Source organism: Euprymna scolopes, chromosome 2 (genome assembly GCF_053919585.1).
Source record: "Euprymna scolopes isolate OS-2025 chromosome 2, ASM5391958v1, whole genome shotgun sequence".
NCBI classification, from domain to species: Eukaryota; Metazoa; Mollusca; class Cephalopoda; order Sepiida; family Sepiolidae; genus Euprymna; species Euprymna scolopes.
Genome location: NC_136483.1, coordinates 72426100 through 72450439, shown reverse-complemented (window position 1 = coordinate 72450439; position 24340 = coordinate 72426100). Strand labels below are relative to the sequence as shown.

The 24340-nt window shown below is 33.5% G+C and overlaps 1 protein-coding gene across 4 annotated transcripts in view; it reads left to right on the top strand.

Moving 5' to 3' along the window:
- Window positions 1-24340, top strand: part of LOC145292257 (zinc finger MYND domain-containing protein 12-like) — a 50897-nt gene that overhangs the window by 18084 nt on the left and 8473 nt on the right. For all 4 annotated transcript variants that reach the window (XM_080138599.1, XM_080138594.1, XM_080138581.1 and 1 more), the window contains 5 exons: window positions 54-195; window positions 3983-4154; window positions 13591-13760; window positions 16756-16878; window positions 21382-21502. In XM_080138599.1, the coding sequence (XP_079994725.1) occupies window positions 181-195; window positions 3983-4154; window positions 13591-13760; window positions 16756-16878; window positions 21382-21502 (601 nt within the window). In that variant the 5' untranslated portion in view covers window positions 54-180. The remainder of the gene's footprint in view (window positions 1-53; window positions 196-3982; window positions 4155-13590; window positions 13761-16755; window positions 16879-21381; window positions 21503-24340) is intronic.

Here is a 24340-nt window from a genome sequence, read left to right as displayed (position 1 = left end):
CATAGTAATGTGTTTGAGTCACGTCACAACGCAAACAATTTTTTTCATTGCAGTTGTCCTGAACACCAATTGTCTGACAGGGAGAGCATCCATGATCACATTTGTGAGAAACTGGCTCTTTTAAGACAACCTGCCAAATTCTTGTCATCAGAAGAACTCCGCCAAGAATGGAAGAAAAAAATGCGAGACTTAAACGTCAGTTGAATCTTTATTTTTGCCTTTTTTAATAATTTTTCGATTCTTTTCTTAACAAATGCTTGTGTCAGAACATTAGTACCTTTCTTTTGTTCAAGGGCAATGAATAATATTTTAAAATTTTATTTTTGACATAAATTACTTCCTATTTAAATTTTGTATTAGAAAATTTGCTTTCGAATACTAAAAATCAAGATATGTGTCATCCATTTTTTTGTCTGTGAATAGTATGTATATTTTTAATGTATGTGTGACATTAGCCAAAATGTTGTAAATATAACAAACAAGATTAGAATAGTAGTTAGAATATCCCAAATAAATCGTGACACCCTGCACCGATGATTCCCGAAAGGATGAAAAAATAGTGTCTGTAGGTATCTAATAATTATTATAGTAAAGAAGAAGAAGAAGAAGAAGAAGAAGAAGAAGAAGAAGAAGAAGAAGAAGAAGAAGAAGAAGAAGAAAATAATAAGGAAAAGAAAAGAAATTAAAACTGTAAATTAAAATTTATAATTAAATTTAAGTTTGATAGAATACTCCAAAAACAATTTTCAAAAAGCTTTATTCCGCTGAGTTTTAAAGAATGCTTTTCTTGCTATTCTTCTTATCAAAGGAAAGAAAGAAATTAGCAAATTATTATTATAGCAGAGCTAAAATTTGCCAGTTAAGGCATTAAACTAAACATCATAAATTGCAAAAAAAATGTTTTCATATCAGTTAAAAACATGCGAAAATGTGGAGGAAATAGGGGGGAAAAAAGACCAAAAGAACAAAAACAAACCAGGAATAAAAGTTCCAGCGTACATAAAGACTCACTCACTAAATACAACAAGCAAAGAAATCTTTTTTTTAAACCAAATAGTCAGAATTTAAAAATGAGTGGAATGCACAAATGCGTTGTAGAGTGAAAAAAATAATTCAAATGGAGAAGTAATTTCAAAGCAAGAAATAATCCAGTTGGAAAAGAAGTTCAATACAGCTTAAATGAATATAAAATTGTAATTGGTGAAAAATAACCCAAATCACAAATTTGATTTTCAGTCAGTTACACACAACCAACAGAACTGCTTCCGTGGTTGGTTTGGTGTCAAATGGTAAAAGAAGACTTTATATTTAAAAATTAGATCAGTTCAAATTAGTGTTGCAAATGTGTAGGTGTAAACCCAGACAGTGGAAATCGTCTAGACAGCATGATTGGCATGATTCAAGGTGCGCAAAAAACTGTTACAAGGTCATACAATTCTTAAAAGGGAGAAGGCTAAATTTAATTTAAATGTGATAACAGCATAGCTATATTAACAATTATAAGAGTATCAACGATGGTGACAATCATAATAATAATAATAATAATAATAATAATAATAATAATAATAATAATAACTAGCGGGACCTGTGGAAATTTCACAGGGAACTCATTCATATGTAATATATTAATGTTGGCATTCTGTAGATTTTCAGTGTAAATCGAGACACTCTGATATTATTGGAGGTCTTCTGTTAAAACTGTAAAAGTATTTATATAAGCTAGCAGGGACGCCCGGCATAGCCCGGTCGTAAATTACACTTAAATATGATATTTTAATTCTTGCAGATTTTGTATATATTATTATAGAGTTAATGTTCTATTGATTTTTATATATTACTAGCATGGGTTCCCGGCGTTGCCCGGGTGTTTGGAGGTGTATGCTGAGTAAAAAAAAAAATAAAATAAAATAAAAAACGGTCAATTTTTTTAATTGGACCCCTATTTTGACCACTTAACATTTATTGTTTTGGGCTCAAATCAAGTTATTAAGTTAGATCCATGTCCAAGGAACCTATATCTAAAGTTTCAAGTGTTTAGACCCAAAATTGTCAAAGGAGTTTGATAGAGTTCTGAAAGGTCAAATCGTTGAACTTTGACCCCTTAACAGCCAAATTTCTGACCGAAAACCAATCATATCGATTTTCCCACATCTCAGTAACCTGTATATCAAATTTCGAGTCTGTAGACTAAAAATTGACAGAGTTATTGCGTAGGGAAATGTACACAGACACACAGACACACAGATACACAGATACACAGACATGTTCACTTTTATAGATAGATACATAGAAATACAAAGATATATATGCCTAGATAAGTATATATGGAAACAATTTCGTATTTACTGCACACTTTTTACGCAAATATTATGCAAGTATAAATCATGTAGAATATCTGCATGAATATAATTACACGTAATAGTTGACTAAAGATGATCATCCCATAAGAAAAACGAAAAAACTAATAGAGAATTAATTAAAATGAATGTTTAAAAAAATATGCAAATTAGCTAGATCTTTTGCTAGTGAATGCAATTCTATGACCCATATATAACATTGCATTTTCTTTTAAATAAATAGAAAAAAGGTTTTTAATATGAATATCAATACACACAAAAGAGAAACGAATTTATAGGAGTATAGAAGATAATCTTGCGATTTTAAAAATAAAAAAAATATCCATATGACTTGGGTGCATCAGCTATAATCGAAATTGAAACCAAAATTTATGAAGAATTCTTGGTAAAATTATTCAATACAAGAAATGGAAGTCCATAGCAATTAAACGGCAGTCACTTATATGTAAGCGTGACACACAAAATTAATAACACACACGCTATCCTATTAATATATAGATGATGATGATAATAATAATAAACTAAGGTAAATATTGTAGTAAAGTCAATTAATGAAAATGAAATATGATGATAATATTGGTATTTATGCTATAAACTATAATAAAAATTTTGGAGTACCATTGTCATTGATAAAATTAAAGAAATAAAGAATAAAAGGCAATAGTACTATTAATCATTATCATAATACTAAAGATAATTAATATATATATATATATATATATATATATATATATATATATATATATAAGACTGAATGGAAATGCTCTGATATTATTGGCGGTCTTCTGTTAAAACTGCAAAAGTATTTATATAAGCTAGTAAGGAAGCCTGACGAATCCTAATGTGGATGAAATGTGGAATATTCTGTGTAGCTTAATTGCCATATATATTTTTCTAACTTACTATACACACACACACACACACACACACACACACACACACACACACACACACACACACACACACAGGATGAAATGCAAAAGATTCTGTGTAGGTTGATTGCCATCTATTTTCATCAAATTATAATGCACAGAATTTGTGTTACTGTTTTTATATATATATCTACTTGGTATTTAAGTTAGTTAACTAGTCTAAACATTCATTTTTCTTCCTGCTTGTAAGTTGTTCATTGACAATAACCCGTACTCACTCAGACAAATGTTTGGCTCATGTTTACTTCTTATTCTATAGTTTTGTTTTCTATAGAATGATGCATCTTTTTCTCTTGAGAATGTGTTAAATTAAAAGTTGACCTTATCTTAACACATGTATGCTTGGAGTACATTTTTATTAATAATAATTATTTTATTTTATTTTTCTTATGTATTGTTATTTTAAAGTAAAGCTTATTGTGTGTTTACAGTTTACTGCTAGTTCACTTCTACAATTTCATAAGTTTTGGGTGTCCTTATTGTTTAGAATTTCAACTTTCTCATTTAGATATAATCTACACGGATCATTCAAATTTCTACAAGTACTGGCCAGTATATTATCATTATTTCATTTTATATATATATATATATATATATATATATATATATATATATATATATATATATATACAATTTGCTGAAATGCACAAGTACTAAAATCAATATGTAATATTTGTGAATATCATTTTCTAGTTGCAGATAATTGACATAGCTGCAACTAGAGGGCGCCAACTGTTGTTCCAAGGTCTCCACGAGAAAGCAATTCCAGCTGCTCTTTTAGCTATTCGATTCAGCCTGCAGATACATGGTCGAACAAGTACAGCCCTTGTACCGGCCTATCTGTGCCTTGGAGAAGCGTGTATAGGTAAATAGATAACTCTTTTTGTCGAATTTATTTACATGTGGAAGAGGAAATTAAAATTCTTTTAACAGCTATAACATATAGATATTGTAGGGAACTAATTCTGATGGTGCACCGGTCAGCATCACTGATTGTTTCTCATTGATATTGTCTGAAAGGGACCAGACGATATTCACATAGAAGAACCCATACCAATAAATATATAAGCATACAAAAACATGCATACATGTGTGCAAACAAAAATACAAAACAAATACATAAGGAAAAGGTTATACAAAAAAGACAAAAACGAAATATACGTATTAAGTAGAAGGTTTAGAGTCATATAGCGATACCATAAAACCACTAGTGGGAAATTATCTTTGAGGCTCCTTATCAGTAACAGGGGTTTGGAAAATGGATAGTTTCATGAATTTTTATAGTTAAACGGGTCCTCAAAATGTAAATTTAAATAGTGCAAAAGATTCTAAGTCACACGTACACACACACACACGCACACACACACACACGCACACGTGCACATGTGCGCATGTGTATATGTGTAGGGAACTGATTCTGGTTGTGTACCAGTTCTGAGAACTGCTGAATTATTTCCCCTTGTTTCTGCCTAAAAGGCTCCCACAAAATGAAGAATCTAGGTTCTCATAATAGTCAGTGTTTCCTTTCTTAACGGTAGAGTAAGAGCTAAATATATTTTATTGGTTTGTATAATGTGCATATCATGTCTTTCATAATTGTCATTTATAATTAAATGTGTTAACCATACTTTCGGTCTTAGTCTTTTACTTAAATAATGGATTTGTTTGGAATATATGTTTAACACATGAGCTGTGATTTAAAATTTATTTATGCCTCAAATAACGTCAAAGCTAGCCCAGCATATTTATGTTTACCTTTGTTCACTGAAATATAAGGAGCTGTGGTGATAAGGGCCAGATTTTTAGGGGAGGGCAATCTAAGTTGGGAGTTAGGCAGCAAGATGTTTTTTCACATTACATTTATGTTTATCAGAGTTTTTACGGCAGAGGGAGAGATATTGTGACATATTGAAGTGATTAGAGATTGAGGAGCTTAGATTAATTTGGTTTAGTTCAAGGATACTTGGTGAGTTTACGTGGAGAAAAGATTCTGCATCATCAAGGTTAGTTCTAAGTGGCCGAATATTTGTGAAGGAAAGCGTCAAGGGAGAATGCGATTTGATTATATTTTTGGGGAGCGCCTGACTTAATTGTTTTACTATTTTTCGCATTTTCATTATTTTTATTATTTTTTTGGATTGAGTGGGTTTGGACAAAGTGGATGTTTGTTTGATGTCAAAAAACGAAATTTATACAAGTAGGCTATTGTCTGAATCTGTATCTATGATGTTCTGGGCTCAAAAAACTTATTGCAGAAAAGTGCATGTTTTTTTTTTCCATGTGCAACATAGCACTACAGTTATGTCAATATTATACAACAGTTGAGAGCGTTAGGGACCCTGTACTACCAGTTGGAAACAGTAGCTAGGCAAGCTGTTAAACCTGTACTCTGAACCTTTCAGAAGAAGAGCATTCAAAACTAGTTATGTGAAACCATGTGTTCCCATATTGCTCAGATAAAGATTAAGAGAGAGGATAGGATGGCGTTCATTTTCCTAGTCAAGAAACAAGACCAAAAACTGAGAATATCCCTGTAATCGTACCTCTACACCCGATGAATAGACAAAGAAGAAGTGAAAATTGGGTAAGAGGCAGAGCCTATCTATTCCTTAATCAATTGTATGTTTGCAAACTGAATATTTTTTATTCAGTCTCTAACTCTTGAACAAGTCTAAAAAGAAAACTCAGAAAATGCCTTATGTTTTCCATCTCTTTTAAACATTGGCATTATCTAATAACACTAAACCAACTAAAGTTGATCGAGTGGTTCATGAAGGTTGTTGAAAAAATGTACAGAAATGCTCAAAGTCCTGTTTGAATTAACAGTACATTTAGCTTTAATATTAAAGAAGGAGTAAATCAGGGTTCATCATTTTTCATTTGTGTCTTAGAAACATTATTCAGAGAATTTTGTATAGGTTGTTTGAAAGAGATGTGTGTGTGTGTGTGTGTGTGTGTGTGTGTGTGTGTGTGTGTGTGTGTGTGTGTGAAACGGTACTAACCCTATTCGGGTTTAACCGGCTTCCTCTAAAGGAGGAAGTTCTATGGGAGTATGAAATTTATAAGTCGCATGTATATCCCCGTTGTGGGAGATGACAACGTTAGGTTTTTGCGACTCTTACAGAGAGGTGTCAACGTCCTCCTACATACAGCACCTGGAATTACCAAAGTGGTCACCCATTTTAGGCTCAACGTTGCTTAACTTCGGTGATCTAATGGGAACCGGTGTGTCAACGTGATTATGCCATATAAAAAGAAAGGGATGCTGTATATTGATAATTCAGCATTTGCTTTTAAACTAATGGAGGACTCAATTGTTAAGTTGGACTTGAATAAATTCTATGGAAAGTAAAGATCATAGTGTTAATGTTACCGAAATCAAAGTGATGATCAGTGATTTTAGAGATGGAAAGTCTCCAGAAAGAGAAAAATTTCTTTGCTCAGTTTGTGGAAAAGGAGTTGGGTGAAACTCAACGTTTTGTGATATTCAAAAATTAGGTATACAAAAAGTGCAGTCGAGTCACAAGTAGGTTGAGAGATAACCAGTTTATGGAGATAGATGAGAGCCTAGATGTGAAGAAAGTATATTTGGATGATGAAATTATTGGATTTGTTCAGAAGTTTTGTTACTTTGGTGATACTAGAGAGGAGTTGGTGCTAGTGTGATTGTAATAGATAAAAGTATATGTAATAGGGGAGGCTGGAGTAATCGAAATAGTAGGGTAAAACGAGACACCAAAGACTGAAAGAGAGAGAGAGGGGGGGAGGAGCTCTTTCGCAAAGAATCTGATCAAAAGATCACATTGTATTGCGTTGGCAGAAAGGTCTAGCATTGTTTGGTCCAGCTCCATACATTGAAAAGAGGTATGCATTCGGAATTTATCTATTTTGATCTGTTTTATAGTTTGGCTGTAATTGTGTTTATAAGGAAAAGTTATATGAATTAGATATTTTTACGAGGTATGGTAATAGATTCATCAGTTTGACCTACTTAAACCTGGCAGACTTGTGACAAAGCAGTGGGACACCCCTCAGCTGTCCCACCATCTCAACCTCCAGCATAAAATAAAAAGAAATCAGCATCTGACATTTCCCCACAAACCATTGTACCTTTTAACTAAGCAAACGAACGTCACGGTATTTCTGTATAACAAGTCTTTTATAACATATCATTATTTAGTCCTTATTAATAATCCATTAGTGGTATGTACTAATTTAATAAATTTATTCATAAACAAATTAGTCATTTGTCTTTTGCTCCTGGGTTATGCTAGTTAGATAAATTTAATATATATATATATATATATATATATATATATATATATATATATATATATATATATATATATATATATATATTATTCCTTAATTGGAATTCGTTTTTTTGAGATGAGCATTATATATATTAATTTATTTTTATTTCGGACTACTAGTCTCATCTTTATTAGTTGTTGTTTTTTCATCTTTTATTGGTTTGTTTATTCACAACGTTTCGGCCAACTATTCCTCTGGGCTTCATCAGGTGGTAACCACAACAGATAGGAACTTCGAATCTCCCAACTGCATTCTCAGCCATCACTGCCATCTGTAGTTGTTGTCGTCTCACCACATTTTGGCCAAGGTTGACAAGAAGGTTCTTGCAGAATTTTTAATTTTGATTTCAAATGATGTACATTCAAAATACTTTTACTTTATATATCATTTTAAAGAGCGTTTTTTCTTCTATCTAATCATTTAAATTACAATCATTTAAACAAAATTATGTCTTCTTTCCAGAACGTTGAATACGAGATGGAAAAAAAGAACAAATTCGCACAATTTTCTTATTTCAATTCAAGCTAGGTCGAAAAGTTGCTGAAACAGCTTGCAATATCAACAAAGCGTTTGGCCCAGGAATTCACTACTGAATGCACAGCACAATGGTGGTTTCAGAAATTTTGTGGAGGCAAGGAGAGTCTTGAAAATGATGAGCATAGTGGTCAGCCATCAATTAAGAGCCTTAATCAAAGTCAATCCACATACAACCTTTCAAGAACTTGCTTATGAATTAGATGTAATATATACGACGATTTCCAACCACTTGAGAGAGATTGGAAAGGCAAAATACTTGATAAATGGTTGCCTCATGAATTGAATGACAACCAAAAGAAACGCTGTGATAAAATGTCACTCTCCCTTCTTTTACCCAAGAATGACCCGTTTCTTGACCGGATTGTGACTTGCAATAAAAAGTGGGTTCTTTACAACAACCAGCGATGCTTAGCTCAGTGGTTAGACACTGACAAAGCTCCACGACACTTCCTAAAGCCAGAGTTGCACCAAAAGAAGGCCATGCTGACTGTTTGGTGGTTTGCAACCGGTCTCATCCATTACAGTTTTTTGAATGCAGGCGAAATGATTACGGCGGAAAAGTACTGTCAACAAATGGATGAAATGCACCCGAAACTTTGACAACAATACCCAGTATTAGTCAACAGAAAAAGTCAGTTTCTCTTCCATGACAATGCCCTACCACATGTTGCTAAACCGACCCTGCAGAAGTTGAACAAATTGGTCTACGAAACTCTGCCTCATCCAGTATACTCTCCAGACCTCTCACCTACCAACTACCACTTTATAAACCTAAGCAATATAAAAAAAATGCTTTCAGTGACTTTATCGCCACCAGAACACAAGATTTTTATGTTACTGGCATAAATACACTTTGTTTTGCGTTGGCAAATGGTGCTTATTTTGATCAATAAATTTTTGTTTGAGTCGAGATATGTTCATCTGAATTTAAAAGTTAAAAACTGCATGAACTTTCTTGTCAAATATATAAAGAGTGTTTTTTAGAGATAGCGAACTTTGAATTAAAATAAATCACAGAAAAATATTTTTATTATAAAAATATGTGGTTTATTCCAAAGATTAATTTTTGGCATTTGTAATTTAAATACCATTTCGGCATATATGGCAAAATCTAGACGTCCAATTTTTACAGACTCTACACATTTAATTAGGCAATAATGCATCGTATGTTATTTCCAAGTGGTCTATTGTATCTGGTTTATCAGTGTAGACATGGGACTTTACATATCTGTGTTGAAAATAATCTAATGGAGTTAAATTGCACAAATAAAATTACCAGTTGACAGGTCCATTTCCTAAAATTTGATTCGTTCACCAAATGTTTCTCTCAGTAAATTGATCATATTACACATTGTGTGGTGTGTGGCTCTGTTCTGCTGAAACTACATGTCTGCAGCATTTATTCTTTCTAGTTGAGGCACAAAGAAGTAGGTAACCAATAAGTATTTATGATTTTATGCAATGGAAAATTAAACTTTAAACAAAACAAATAAAATGACTATAAACAGAATTGGTTTTTAAATTGGAAATTAAGCACAAATTTTTCCAATTCGATACCCCCAAAAGTTCCGACTTTTCAGATTCTGATTATTCATCTCAACACTATATATAAACGAGACACCAAAGACTGAAAGAGAGAGGGGGGGAGGAGCTCTTTCGCAAAGAATCTGATCAAAAGATCACATTGTATTGCGTTGGCAGAAAGGTCTAGCATTGTTTGGTCCAGCTCCATACATTGAAAAGAGGTATGCATTCGGAATTTATCTATTTTGATCTGTTTTATAGTTTGGCTGTAATTGTGTTTATAAGGAAAAGTTATATGAATTAGATATTTTTACGAGGTATGGTAATAGATTCATCAGTTTGACCTACTTAAACCTGGCAGACTTGTGACAAAGCAGTGGGACACCCCTCAGCTGTCCCACCATCTCAACCTCCAGCATAAAATAAAAAGAAATCAGCATCTGACATTTCCCCACAAACCATTGTACCTTTTAACTAAGCAAACGAACGTCACGGTATTTCTGTATAACAAGTCTTTTATAACATATCATTATTTAGTCCTTATTAATAATCCATTAATGGTATGTACTAATTTAATAAATTTATTCATAAACAAATTAGTCATTTGTCTTTTGCTCCTGGGTTATGCTAGTTAGATAAATTTAATATATATATATATATATATATATATATATATATATATATATATATATATATATATATATATATATATATATATATATATTATTCCTTAATTGGAATTCGTTTTTTTCAGATGAGGATTATATATATTAATTTATTTTTATTTCGGACTATTAGTCTCATCTTTATTAGTTGTTGTTTTTTCATCTTTTATTGGTTTGTTTATTCACAACGTTTCGGCCAACTATTCCTCTGGCCTTCGTCAGGTGGTAACCGCGACGGATAGGAACTTTGAATCTCCCAACTGCATTCTCAGCCATCACTGCCATCCGTAGTTGTTGTCGTCTCACCACATTTTGGCCAAGTAAACCTCTGGCACGCTTTGGGTGGGACTGAAACCGCTATCTTCAGACAATGTTCATCTGGAACTGTAGAGATTCAACGTCTCTATCAACTGCGCCACGGGCCCCGAAGGGCGATCAAGGTTAGATTCTTTGATCTTATAAATCCACATTTATTTATTATCTGATCTTCCATAGTCGGGTCCATACCGATTGGTATATATATTATTCCTTAATTGGAATTCGTTTTTTTGAGATGAGCATTATATATATTAATTTATTTTTATTTCGGACTACTAGTCTCATCTTTATTAGTTGTTGTTTTTTCATCTTTTATTGGTTTGTTTATTCACAACGTTTCGGCCAACTATTCCTCTGGGCTTCATCAGGTGGTAACCACAACAGATAGGAACTTCGAATCTCCCAACTGCATTCTCAGCCATCACTGCCATCCGTAGTTGTTGTCGTCTCACCACATTTTGGCCAAGTAAACATTTTGGCCAAGGTTGACAAGAAGGTTCTTGCAGAATTTTTAATTTTGATTTCAAATGATGTACATTCAAAATACTTTTACTTTATATATCATTTTAAAGAGCGTTTTTTCTTCTATCTAATCATTTAAATTACAATCATTTAAACAAAATTATGTCTTCTTTCCAGAACGTTGAATACGAGATGGAAAAAAAAAGAATAAATTCGCACAATTTTCTTATTTCAATTCAAGCTAGGTCGAAAAGTTGCTGAAACAGCTTGCAATATCAACAAAGCGTTTGGCCCAGGAATTCACTACTGAATGCACAGCACAATGGTGGTTTCAGAAATTTTGTGGAGGCAAGGAGAGTCTTGAAAATGATGAGCATAGTGGTCAGCCATCAATTAAGAGCCTTAATCAAAGTCAATCCACATACAACCTTTCAAGAACTTGCTTCTGAATTAGATGTAATGTATACGACGATTTCCAACCACTTGAGAGAGATTGGAAAGGCAAAATACTTGATAAATGGTTGCCTCATGAATTGAATGACAACCAAAAGAAACGCTGTAATAAAATGTCACTCTCCCTTCTTTTACCCAAGAATGACCCGTTTCTTGACCGGATTGTGACTTGCAATAAAAAGTGGGTTCTTTACAACAACCAGCGATGCTTAGCTCAGTGGTTAGACACTGACAAAGCTCCACGACACTTCCTAAAGCCAGAGTTGCACCAAAAGAAGGCCATGCTGATTGTTTGGTGGTTTGCAACCGGTCTCATCCATTACAGTTTTTTGAAAGTAGACGAAATGATTACGGCGGAAAAGTACTGTCAACAAATGGATGAAATGCACCCGAAACTTTGACAACAATACCCAGTATTAGTCAACAGAAAAAGTCAGTTTCTCTTCCATGACAATGCCCTACCACATGTTGCTAAACCGACCCTGCAGAAGTTGAACAAATTGGTCTACGAAACTCTGCCTCATCCAGTATACTCTCCAGACCTCTCACCTACCAACTACCACTTTATAAACCTAAGCAATATAAAAAAAATGCTTTCAGTGACTTTATCGCCACCAGAACACAAGATTTTTATGTTACTGGCATAAATACACTTTGTTTTGCGTTGGCAAATGGTGCTTATTTTGATCAATAAATTTTTGTTTGAGTCGAGATATGTTCATCTGAATTTAAAAGTTAAAAACTGCATGAACTTTCTTGTCAAATATATAAAGAGTGTTTTTTAGAGATAGCGAACTTTGAATTAAAATAAATCACAGAAAAATATTTTTATTATAAAAATATGTGGTTTATTCCAAAGATTAATTTTTGGCATTTGTAATTTAAATACCATTTCGGCATATATGGCAAAATCTAGACGTCCAATTTTTACAGACTCTACACATTTAATTAGGCAATAATGCATCGTATGTTATTTTCCAAGTGGTCTATTGTATCCGGTTTATCAGTGTAGACATGGGACTTTACATATCTGTGTTGAAAATAATCTAATAGAGTTAAATTGCACAAATAAAATTACCAGTTGACAGGTCCATTTCCTAAAATTTGATTCGTTCACCAAATGTTTCTCTCAGTAAATTGATCATATTACACATTGTGTGGTGTGTGGCTCTGTTCTGCTGAAACTACATGTCTGCAGCATTTATTCTTTCTAGTTGAGGCACAAAGAAGTAGGTAACCAATAAGTATTTATGATTTTATGCAATGGAAAATTAAACTTTAAACAAAACAAATAAAATGACTATAAACAGAATTGGTTTTTAAATTGGAAATTAAGCACAAATTTTTCCAATTCGATACCCCCAAAAGTTCCGACTTTTCAGATTCTGATTATTCATCTCAACACTATATATATATAGAGTGCCGCCAAAAAGAAAGTCCGCGCTTGTCATGTTTTCAAAAACTGCAAATTTAAGCTAAATTGAATGTAACTGTTTAAACAACCCATACCTCATTTGATTCGCCTTTTATTCCCAACACTAATATATACACACACATGCACACAAAAAAATTGTTTATGTTGGTTAAAAAAATTGTTTTTTCTCTTTAGAACATACCGCTAAAGGATACACAGTACGTCATTCTAAGGTTCTGAATGGTAGTCTAAACATGTAGTTGTTATACCAAAACATATCGGTTCTGGGAGACTGGAGAGAAAACATGATTCTATTTAATTTCCCACTTACCGTAAAGAAAAGAAATAGAGAACATTAATTGTAGTTTGTACTCACGGTTTCATAATGATACCCTCGTTACTCGTCATGAAAAGTAGAAATGATTTCAAATTTACCAATTCTCTTTCAGTTTATTGTACGAATTGCTTGGTTTATGAATTTTTTAAGCAGTCATGAAAAAATAGAGATAATAACATAAAAATAGAGATAATAACATAAAGGTCCATTTTTATTAATATATTGGTCCCATCTTCTTTTTTTTTTTTCAATTATTAATTTGTTTATAATGTTATAGGTTTGCGAAAACTTGACAAAGCGGAGGAATATCTCTCTCAAGCCAACTGGATTGCTATCACTGATCCGAACTGTCCGAGTTCTATCATGTACAATTTACACCGCAATTTAGGATTGCTCTACGCGGCAAAAGGAGATGACGCGGATGCTTTAAGGCATTTTGCACATGATGTGAGTTGTAATTTTTATTTCCCTTCCCCGGGGGGGGGGGTTTGATTAGACACTAGAGTTGAAAAGTGGGATTGAAAAACCAGCTCACCCCCCCCCCCGAATGGCCGCTCTATCAGCTTTACCTAGTAGGGGTGCCTCAAGTGATAAGCCATAAACTAACTTGCTTCTCAACAAGAAAAAAAAACAAAGCCTGGGAGGATGGACCTCCTAGAACTGCACAGGATCAGCAACATACCACAATGAATGGGGAAAACGCCATTTCAGAAATAGCCTAGACTCTGTTGATTTTGCCAAGGTAAAAACCCCAGTGGTGCTGTGCTCCAGATACGAGTGATTGCTTATTGTTTGTGTTTGAACATTGTTTTTTTTATTTTAATGATTAAGAAAATGTTGCTTCTTATCAAATGAATACTTGGTGATCTCGGTAGCAGTGTTAGGACATCTGACTGTGAGAGTTAAATCTCCTTCTTTTACTTTTATTTATGAATACGATGATAATAAATAGAATATTCATTAGGATTAAATATAAAAATCGATATAAATATGTGAATGTTACATATCTATAACTTGATGTTTTTGTGGGATGCCTGATTGACCTATTGGATACCATCTTGAAATCAGTAATGTGAAGTTCTAATCCAATTAGATGGCTTGCATTGAATTATGAATCTTGGGGAAAGTTATAAACTGGCGGCCATTGATAAAATAGTGAACTCTGTTCAACTAATTATATGTAATTAGTAATTTTTAATAGAAATTACATTTCAGCATTAAATTAAAAGTGTTAATATGCCGTAACCTTAATACTAACTCTAACCCTAATTTGAAAACAGACATACAGAAATAAACTTGTTTTCTGTGAAATACTTCTAGTATGATAAATCCATATTTGCTCATGTAATCTGATTAAATAATTAGTTTATTTTTCTTTTGTCCATTATGTTTTCTTTTTAATTGACTAGCAGGGCTATCTGGCATCGTCCACAGTTCTAATTTCCATAAATCATACAGATTACATTAAAAAAAAAAAAGTTCTTTTTTAGACAAAGTAAAGGCACAAATGATTTTGCCCCAGATAATGATTTGATTTGAGCACACAACCTCTGTGTCTAAGTACAATGTGTTAACTAGTTTCTTTCTAACGCTACCATTGGTTCATCTCTCTTAGACAGGATTCAAAAAAGAAACTCCATCCTAATAGGTCCCACACTATCAACTAAGCTACTACTTTTCTCCTATTACTCCAATATTGCATTCATATGCTTGCTTTACAAGTACTTTGATGGAATGTGCTCTGACGAACTCATAGCACTTGTGCTCCTTTGACGTAAATACCTCTGACTAACCTGATATGCAGCAAAATCCCATCCCTTCACTGTCGAACTCCCTAGATGTTGGAAAGCCAATAGTTTCTTCCCTCAAACTGCTAGGCTTTGGAATTCCCTCCCTGTTTTCTGCTTTCCTGGCTGTATTGACATGCAAAAATTTAAATGTAATGTGAATGAACAACTCCCTACATCGTGTCCCTGTAGATATGGTCCCAAATTGTAACTCCTTATGTTCAAGTGGCAGTGGGCAGAGTAAAAAAAAAAATGACTCACAGGAGTAAGTACGAAATGATGAAACTATTAAATACAGCACTCTCCCCCCTCTCTCTCTCTCTCTCCCTCTCTCTCTCTCTCTCTCTCTCTCTCTCTCTCTCTCTTTCCGTGTGTGTGTGCACGTGTATCGAGTAGCATGTAGAGTCGTTTAGTAAAAAAGAAGGGAAAGTAATAGCCAACAAAATGCTGAAATAGCAAAAAAATATATATCTGTTATTAAATTAGTACTTTGAAATATATATTTATTTCGGAAAATTATACCATCATCATTAGGTACAAAGCCTTTCAAAAGTGTGAGGAGGAGGGGGATTCTATGGTCATCTTTGTCACTTTACTTCAGATTAGTCTATGCTATTTCTAAAATCCTCAATCACCATAATACCCCATTTACACTAGGGGTCGTCCTACTTAAATTTCCCAAATCGATGTTTTTACTCATTTTTTTTTTGTTTTGTTTTTTAACTATATACATAAATAAATAAATTTTGTTAACAATAATTTCATTTTATTGTAGAGTAAAAACAAAAAACAGGTGTCCCAACCCTTTCTAAATGATAGACCGCCTATTGTATTTTTGATTTAGGTTGCAATGTTAAGACTACAATGAGGATAAAATCTCCCCCATATTTCCTTATTTATGACTAATTAAAAATAAAATATTCATTAGGATTAAATATTAAAATCGATGAATTCAATTGAAAATAGTTTTTTTTGTTTTTAACAACATGAACCAATGCTTGATAGAAATAATTAAAAGAACAGATCCAAATTAACTAGCTTGTAGTAACAAAAAAGCTATTAATCCCAAAAGTAGGAAAGGGAAAGAAATCATCTTTACTTCATATATAAGACTAGTAGGGGTACCAGGCGTTTCTCAGGGCTATAAAAACAAAATAGAAGAGGTTAAAAAAATGTGTAACATCTTTATATAAAAAAATTCTATCTCTACCTCTATCTATCTGTCTTTCCCTTTTCCTTGTTTTTCCATATCCCTCTCTCACACCCTTTTTCACTTCTGCCTAGTCCAATCCTCTCTGTTTTAATTGATTGAAAATAATAATAATGTAAGTCATTCATCTCTCCTTTATATAATAGAAAACGTTAGAAATGGATAAAAAAAAAATCCGACAAGAATCCTGACAAAACCTTGTCTAGTTGACCTCCAAGGATTAAATAATTATTTTTAAATTTTAGATGTTACTCATCCAGAACAACGCTGTTCAAAAATATACCAACCTTGTGGGAGTTTGTTCTGTGGTATTTGGTTTTTAGCTGGACATACAAACACACATACGCATAGACAACTTTATATAATAGATTATGTTACAAAACATTTTCTACAATTATTTTATAGTTTTTAAACAAGGCTTTTGTTTTCCTTCCAATTTCCCCAGATTTATCATGCATCTGAAGAATTCGGCACGAACTCATTGAAGACATCCGGTGGCTATTATCACATGGCCAACGTGTTTTTTCGACAAAGCAAAATGGATATGGCAATGTCGATTTATCGGCAGGTGAATATTACTTCATTTTCATTCAATCCTTTTATTCTTGATAGTCATTTTTTCTATATACATTGTTACGAATCCGCAGGCTGCGATTGACAAAATAATTCATAAATACTTTTATAACTATATATAATACATAAATACTTGATTATAAATACTTTTATCACTATATATAATAGATAAATACTTGTATACAATATCCTTATTTCTGTTAAAACTCTACTACCCACTCCAGATATTGAATGCTTATATACTCAGATGTCATTGCAAGGGATAATGGAAGCAGTCATGCGGGACTGGGATATCTGGCATGAGCGCGTGAACTTCATCACCGCGACCACGGTTATAAGATGATGATGATGATGATGATGATGATGATGATGATGATGATGATGATGATATATAATACATAAATACATACATTTATTACTATATATATAATACATAAATAGTATTTATGTATTTTAAATACTTTCCTATAAATACATTTATTATTACATATATAATACATAAACACTTTTCTATAAATACGTTTATTACTATACTAGCAGGGAGACCCGACGTTGCCCGGGATTTAATAATGATCAACGAATATTTCACATTCCTATATTTTTATTGTCATCAAAATCTGTGAAATCGCCCGGGAGGAAACTTCACATGGCACTATGCAGTAACTTAGTCCAAAATATATGTTATTCTACATTGCACTCTAGAGAACCTACTGTTTCTTTTATAAAATTATTTTGTATAAACTTCTTTCCAGTTAACGAGAAAAAAACACTGAGAAAATAACGTGCGGGGTTTGAGCCTACAGAACATATCATGCAAAAAAAAAAAACAAAAAAAAAAGCAAAAAAAACATGTAAATTTTCAAGTCTTATAAAATTCTTTGCAGTTAATGAAAAAAAATTTAAGAAAAATTTAAGAAATTTATGTGCAGAGTTCGAACCTACAGACAACGTCATGCAAAAAAAAAAAAATTTTAAAAACACATTATCAACTTACCCACAGTAGAATTTTCACAGCCTGTTCTATCATAGTTGCTAAGCGACGACATGGAAAAAAATGGCTTTACCGATGATAGATAAATTAAAATAACGGTTTCGATTATCGATTATTTGGTAATTATCGGGGATATTCTGAGACAAAACTTAACTAAGATCACTCTCATTCTTATACACTAAAGTTCTGTAAATTTTACAGAAAATCTGTCCAGCCGTTTCGGAGTCTATAAGGAACAAACTCACACACAGACAAAGTTACATTTATATAATTGTAGTGATAGAGATATATAATAAATAAATACTTTTATATAAATGCATTTATTACTATACATATAATACATAAATATGTGTATATAAATGCATTACTGTCTCAAAACAACAGTGTTCATAACTATTTATAAATTTTAACAACTTTATTCATTTAAGAATTTTTGTGTAAAAAAAATTTTTTGTGTGCTTTTAGCATTTTCTTAATTTTATTTTAATTCGATAAATGTTCAAATAATGTTTTATTTCGTGTTATTGTATTGTTCCATTTGTTTACATTTTTGATTCTCCTTGTTCTGAAATTGCATTGTTTCCCCCGTTCTGCACTCTTCAAAATGAAACAAAAAAGTTGTTCCGTGATAGTAAGTGCACTACATGTATATAAATACATTTTTATTATTATATATGACTAGCATGGAAACCCCACGTTGCCGAGATTGAATGATGATCAATGAATGTTTTACACTCCCATATTTTTATAGTAATCGAAATTAGTGAAATCGACCATTTTTCAATCAAATCAATTAATTGCCTGCTCTAGTTGTGAACACATCATGGTGCACCAGGAGGAAGCTTCACATGCCTCCCTGCAATGACTTAATACATAATATATTGTAGTCTACATTGCAATATACAGAACCTACTGTTGATTTTATAAAAATATATTTTATATTTAATGGCTTGAAATAAAGTTTAAAATGAAAAAGACAAGTATCATGCTTCAGTTGTTCTCTCAACAGAAATATTAATTTCGAACGCGCCCCTGTCATTTCAAATAACCTACTGTTGATTCTATATGTCGAGCGTTTCGGCTTGTGTCGTAGTAAAACTTGAATTTGTTTAAAATGAAAGTCAATTATCATGGTGCAATTGTGCTTTAAATAGAAACATTCATTCAGATGCAAAGATGCAATAAAAAGAAATTAAAATTGGCTAGTCAGAATCAAAGTTTTATATGTTAGCTTAAATGCTATTTAGGCTCAATTTCTAAAATCCGACAAGATAATTTTATCTTTTAGACATTTTATTCATTTATATTTGCCGGATAGAAGTAGTTTTTGCGATATAAAGCCCTGTAATATGCACCTTAAATCACTGGCCACCAGATTAGCAAGCACAGGCAAAGAACAAATCTAATTATATCCGACCGACACCCCCAATTTTTCTGTTGGTTCATAGTATTTGCGCGTGGGGATCCTGACAGTGATTATCAAGGTTAAATTTGGAGCAATTATTTTCACCCGCCCCAACTCACAAAATGGGGTGTCTATTCCAAAAGCCATTCTGAACATTAGAAGGTTGAGGGTGTCTATTTTGAAAGCCGTTCTTAACATGAGGAGATTGTGGGTTGGGCAACAACAACAATCGTACTTTAATTTTTCTATGAGATGGGGGGGGCATGCTTCCACCGGGCAACTCCAGTTAACGGGTTTACCATATCAATAACATATGAGAACTGTTCCAAAATGAGAAATGAACAATTTTGAGCAATTAAAGAATCAAAATTCAATTCCAAACTTTGACACATTCTTTCATTTTTAAGGTTTGCATTAGCTTTATCATTTTTCTAAAATCCAAGCCTTACTAGATCCATTGTGTCACCATTACAGTCGATATCTTTCTGTTGTATATGTCTCTGGTGTGATCCATTCTGGAATACAGCCTCCAGGCTCTACCTTCCTGTCTCGTTTGAGATATCCAGCAACTGGAGTGAGTTCAGAGGTTAGCAACATGAATGGTTCAACAGGATCTACGCAAATACCTATGAACAACAATTAGATGCCCTCAACCTGTATTTGCTGGAAGGTAGTGACCTCATGCTCCCCTTTAACATCATGTGCAGCAACTAAGGATAATACAAAGTGAACGTTTTGTTTACTTTTCACAGCCTTGTAACTTTCACTTCCTTATTTTGTCATTTAGTACTCACATTCTATGAGCGATGTTTCTGACTTAGGGAGAAGAATTACTGTTTTGGGGTCAGAATCTCTCCAACTAGCACTTATTATTGGTTACTTGTTGACCTTGAAGACATAAGAATCAGAAAGTGGAATGGAGAGTCAGCATCTTCAAGGAGGAGCATTCTGACCTGCAAAAAAAAAAAATAAAATATTGGATAGCCCTGTCAGCATTCTCTAGGAGTGGTGCCTCAGGCGATTAACAATAAACTAACCCCTTTTCAAAGAGAGAAGGCAAGGTCTCAGAGGGTGGACCTCCTAAAACTGAATTGAATCAGCTGATTCATATTGAAATCAACAGGGGAAAGGCCATTTCAAAAATGGCCTTTTCCTGTTGATTTTGGTGTTGATGGAACAAGTGACAAATGACAAAGCTCTCTCTGATTCTCTCTCCTCTGATCTTGAGCGCGTCGTACAGTGGGGGAAGAGGTGGCTGGTCACTTTTAATGCATCCAAAACCAAGCTTCTATCTTTACATCATCAACGCTCTGATCCCCATCTGGCATCAATTGAAATGGATGGCTCTCATCTTGGGGAGGCTCCATGTTTTGACAAGCTTCTGGGTTTGACCTTTACTTCTGATCTGAAATGGAACACGTACATCAGGTCTGTTGCCAAGGACGCTGGGAAAATGGTGGGATCCTTCTACCGCTCCAGAAGATATCTCACTACTGATGCAATTCTCTATCTGTATAAAAGCCAAGTACGTCCAAGGATGGAATACTGCTGCCACATCTGGGCAGGAGCTGCTAAAAACAGCCTATCCTGCCTTGACAGAGTACAAAATAGACTTTGTGGTTTAGTGAGGGATGCCCTTTTCTCTTCCCTGCAGCCTCTTTCCCACGGAAGAGACGTTGCAAGCCTGTCTTTGTTTTATCGTTATTTCTATGGCAAGTGCTCGTCTGAGCTCTAATCTCTCGTCCCTCCTCGCCAATCTTTCACAAGAAACACCCGTCTGGTTGAAACTACTGTCAATAATTTTCCCCACTTTTTATCTGTGCCTAAATCCAAACGTAGATCTTAACACTTATTAATATGAACCTGATTTTTTAAAACTCATTTTTATTAATATAAAACTCACTTTTTTTTATCAATATGAAAATCTTTTTTTTATTATAAACTTATTTTATAAAAACAACATAATTTTTTATTATTATTAATATAGCACTTTATTAATAAAATATCACGTTTTTTATTAATCCCCTTGGATGAACCAGTCCGTTTATGATAGAAAGAGTTACATTTGATGTCTGTAGCAACCTACAATGGCATTTTTACAGGTCACTAAAATTTGGTACAGATATTTATCAGAAATTTCTGCTTGCAAAATAAAACAAGCTTCACAGCCAGAGACAATCACCATCAGTGCTGCAAAGGATGAGCCGACACAAGGTCTTCTCAGTAAGTTTTCTTCTTCTTCTTCTTCATTTGTTTGTCTTGTTTTGTTTTTTACTTGCAAGGACTTCTCAGTTATTATCAGTGATCGCTCACTAACACCACAGGTGGTGTTCCCTGGAGTCTGAGTGACAAATTTCACTGTTTCCTTGCAGCTGGCGCATGCTAGTTATGACCGCTTATCTCTCTGACTTTCCACACCGTCACCACAGAGGAAAAACATACAACTAGTATCTACGTCTCCCACACCCATAAAGTTGAGACTCAACCAGGGGGCTAGAGATCTATTCATATTACAGTTTTTACTACCTGTAGGGTTAAACTAGGCTCTTGACTGATCATGACATCCTCTATCTGGGCCAATAGAATAGGAGGTAAAGGCGCTTTTCAGGAACTATTCTCTATCTCTACAAATCTACTATCAGACTATGTATTGTATACTGTTATCATATTTGAGTTGGTGAATCTCTGCTTCATTTGAAGGTTCTTGATAAGGTGCAGAAATATATCTGTAATTTGCTTGGCCTTCACCCATTCTTCTTTTCTGCACCCCCTCTCTTTCTCTCTCACTCTCTCTCTCTCTCTCTCTCTCTCTCTCTCTCTCTCTCTCTCTCACACACACACACACACACACACACACACAATGTTGCTAGTCTCAGTGTTTTCTATAAATATTATTATGGTGGGTGTTCTTCAGAATTGAATGATCTATTCCTAGCTCACTTTGTTCCAGCTCGTTTGACTCAGTTGATTCGCTGTTTTGATATCTCATCGTGATTCAGCTCTCTATTCCAGTAGCTTTTCCTCCAAGAACTGCAGATTTATGGACCTTTCTGTATGCTACCTGTTTTCCTCCAACCTATAACCTTAGTCTTGAGAAGACTTAGGCCAATGAGCATCTCCGGTCTTTACAATAATCATATTTCATTCTTTTTAGCTCCTTACATCAAATTATTTCATGCTTTCATGCTTTGTCTGGAATGATTTCTATTAAAAAAAAACATTAAAAAAGTTTTCTTCAATTTCCAACACTATTTCTTTTTATAACTGTTGCAAATCACATTACGATATTGCAACAGCCATTTACCATTGAGGTTTTGCTGATAACGGTTGTTGGTTTTCTCAGGAATTTGAGTGCTAACAAGGCGCCTCCTCGTCCAGATACTCATATATATGCCGTTTTTTTTTTTTATATAAGACTGTACTGGGTGTTCATTCATTAATTTCGATTTTTGTTCCTTCTTTAATTTCCTGAAGTTCTTCTTTCATTTTTTTCAGTCATTCAGCATTTCTTTTATAGTCTTGCCGGTTTCCCCATATATGGCTCCAATATTGTCATGTTACAGTCAGTTTCAACTGTTGCGTTCTCATTCTTTTTTACTTATCCTTTTGTAAAACTGACTTTCATTGTTTTCAAAGGTCCTATTTTATTTTGTACACTTCAGATTTGTAGCTGTATCTTTTTTTGTGTTCTCTCCGTTTCTAGAATCTTTTGTTTTAGCTCTTCATGTTTTGTTTAGTCTTTCTTCTTTGTCAGCCATGTTTTTGTTTCTATTTTATCATTATCTGTTATCATTGATCTTATTCATAGTCTTAGAGTTCTTTGTTTTTATAGTTTTTTACTTTGGGTTTCCAATTTGGTTTCCGATCTGAGTTTTATTGGTTCATTATTTCAATAAGTTTATTTCAATATTTAGCCTTGTAATTAGTGAACTGGCGTCTGTATGAATCAAGTCTGTAAACTCATGAGATTTACGGGAGGAGTCTGTTCATCTTTTTTTTCCTGATTTTCTTTTCTTCTATTCTTCAGGATACTAACCATGTTCTCCATATAGACTATCAAGGTAGTACCTGTTAATCATCTTTCTTCTGAGCCTAACAGCTTTTAGCTTTGTTTTGTGCTACATTTTTGTTTCACACATGTCAGAATGTAAAACGACATTAAAACAAAATACGATAATTCATGGGTTGAGGATGACAACACCAAACCCAGGCTTAATTTTCCTGTGTTTCTGTCTAGTGTTGAGATCATTAATCGAAATCGAATTATAAATCAGAAAATCAAAACATTTTTGGGATATCGAAGTCAGAAAGATTTGTGTCTATTCTTCGATGCCAAAAACGATACTTTCATTGCTTTTTGTTTTGGTTGTTTGTATTTTTTGTTTGAAACTTAATTTACCATTTCTGGTATTAATGATAAAATGAGAACCATGTATTGCTTTTTAAACTACTGGTAAAACTAACATCTATAAATCAACCCCCAAAAGTGTATTTTTATGCTTACAAAAATACATGCACATATTACATGATTTTTTTTTTTTTTTCACAGTAATCCAAAAATAAAACTGAAAATAAAAGTAAATAAAATATTCTAGAGCTAAATATTTAGAGATGTTAGAAGAATCCTAATTCAGAATTTAGGTCAGAATCAGTAATTGTATCAGAATCGAGCAAACTATCAGAATATCCTGTAGCAGACAAAATTGCAATAAAGTAGGAGCGAATTCTTGCGGCTGGAGATTTTGAATACACTTCCTATCTGGTTTTCTTAATCAGAAACCAGCTCTCAGTCACCTGAACGATTTTACAAAAGGTTAAACAGCCAACACACACTCTCTCTCTCTCTCTCTAGATCGTGGACTGACAACATGTGGAACGGACCTGTTGTTCCCAACTTCTCTCTTGGGACTCAACAGAACTCACCTAGCCTTCAGGCTTGGGGTTCGATTAAGACGAAAATGCAAACAAGCCAACATGGTTATCGCCACACATGGAATTCAATACGGTACACACACAAACGCCCTTTCTCATCATACAGTACTGTCTCTAATCTTTTGTGAC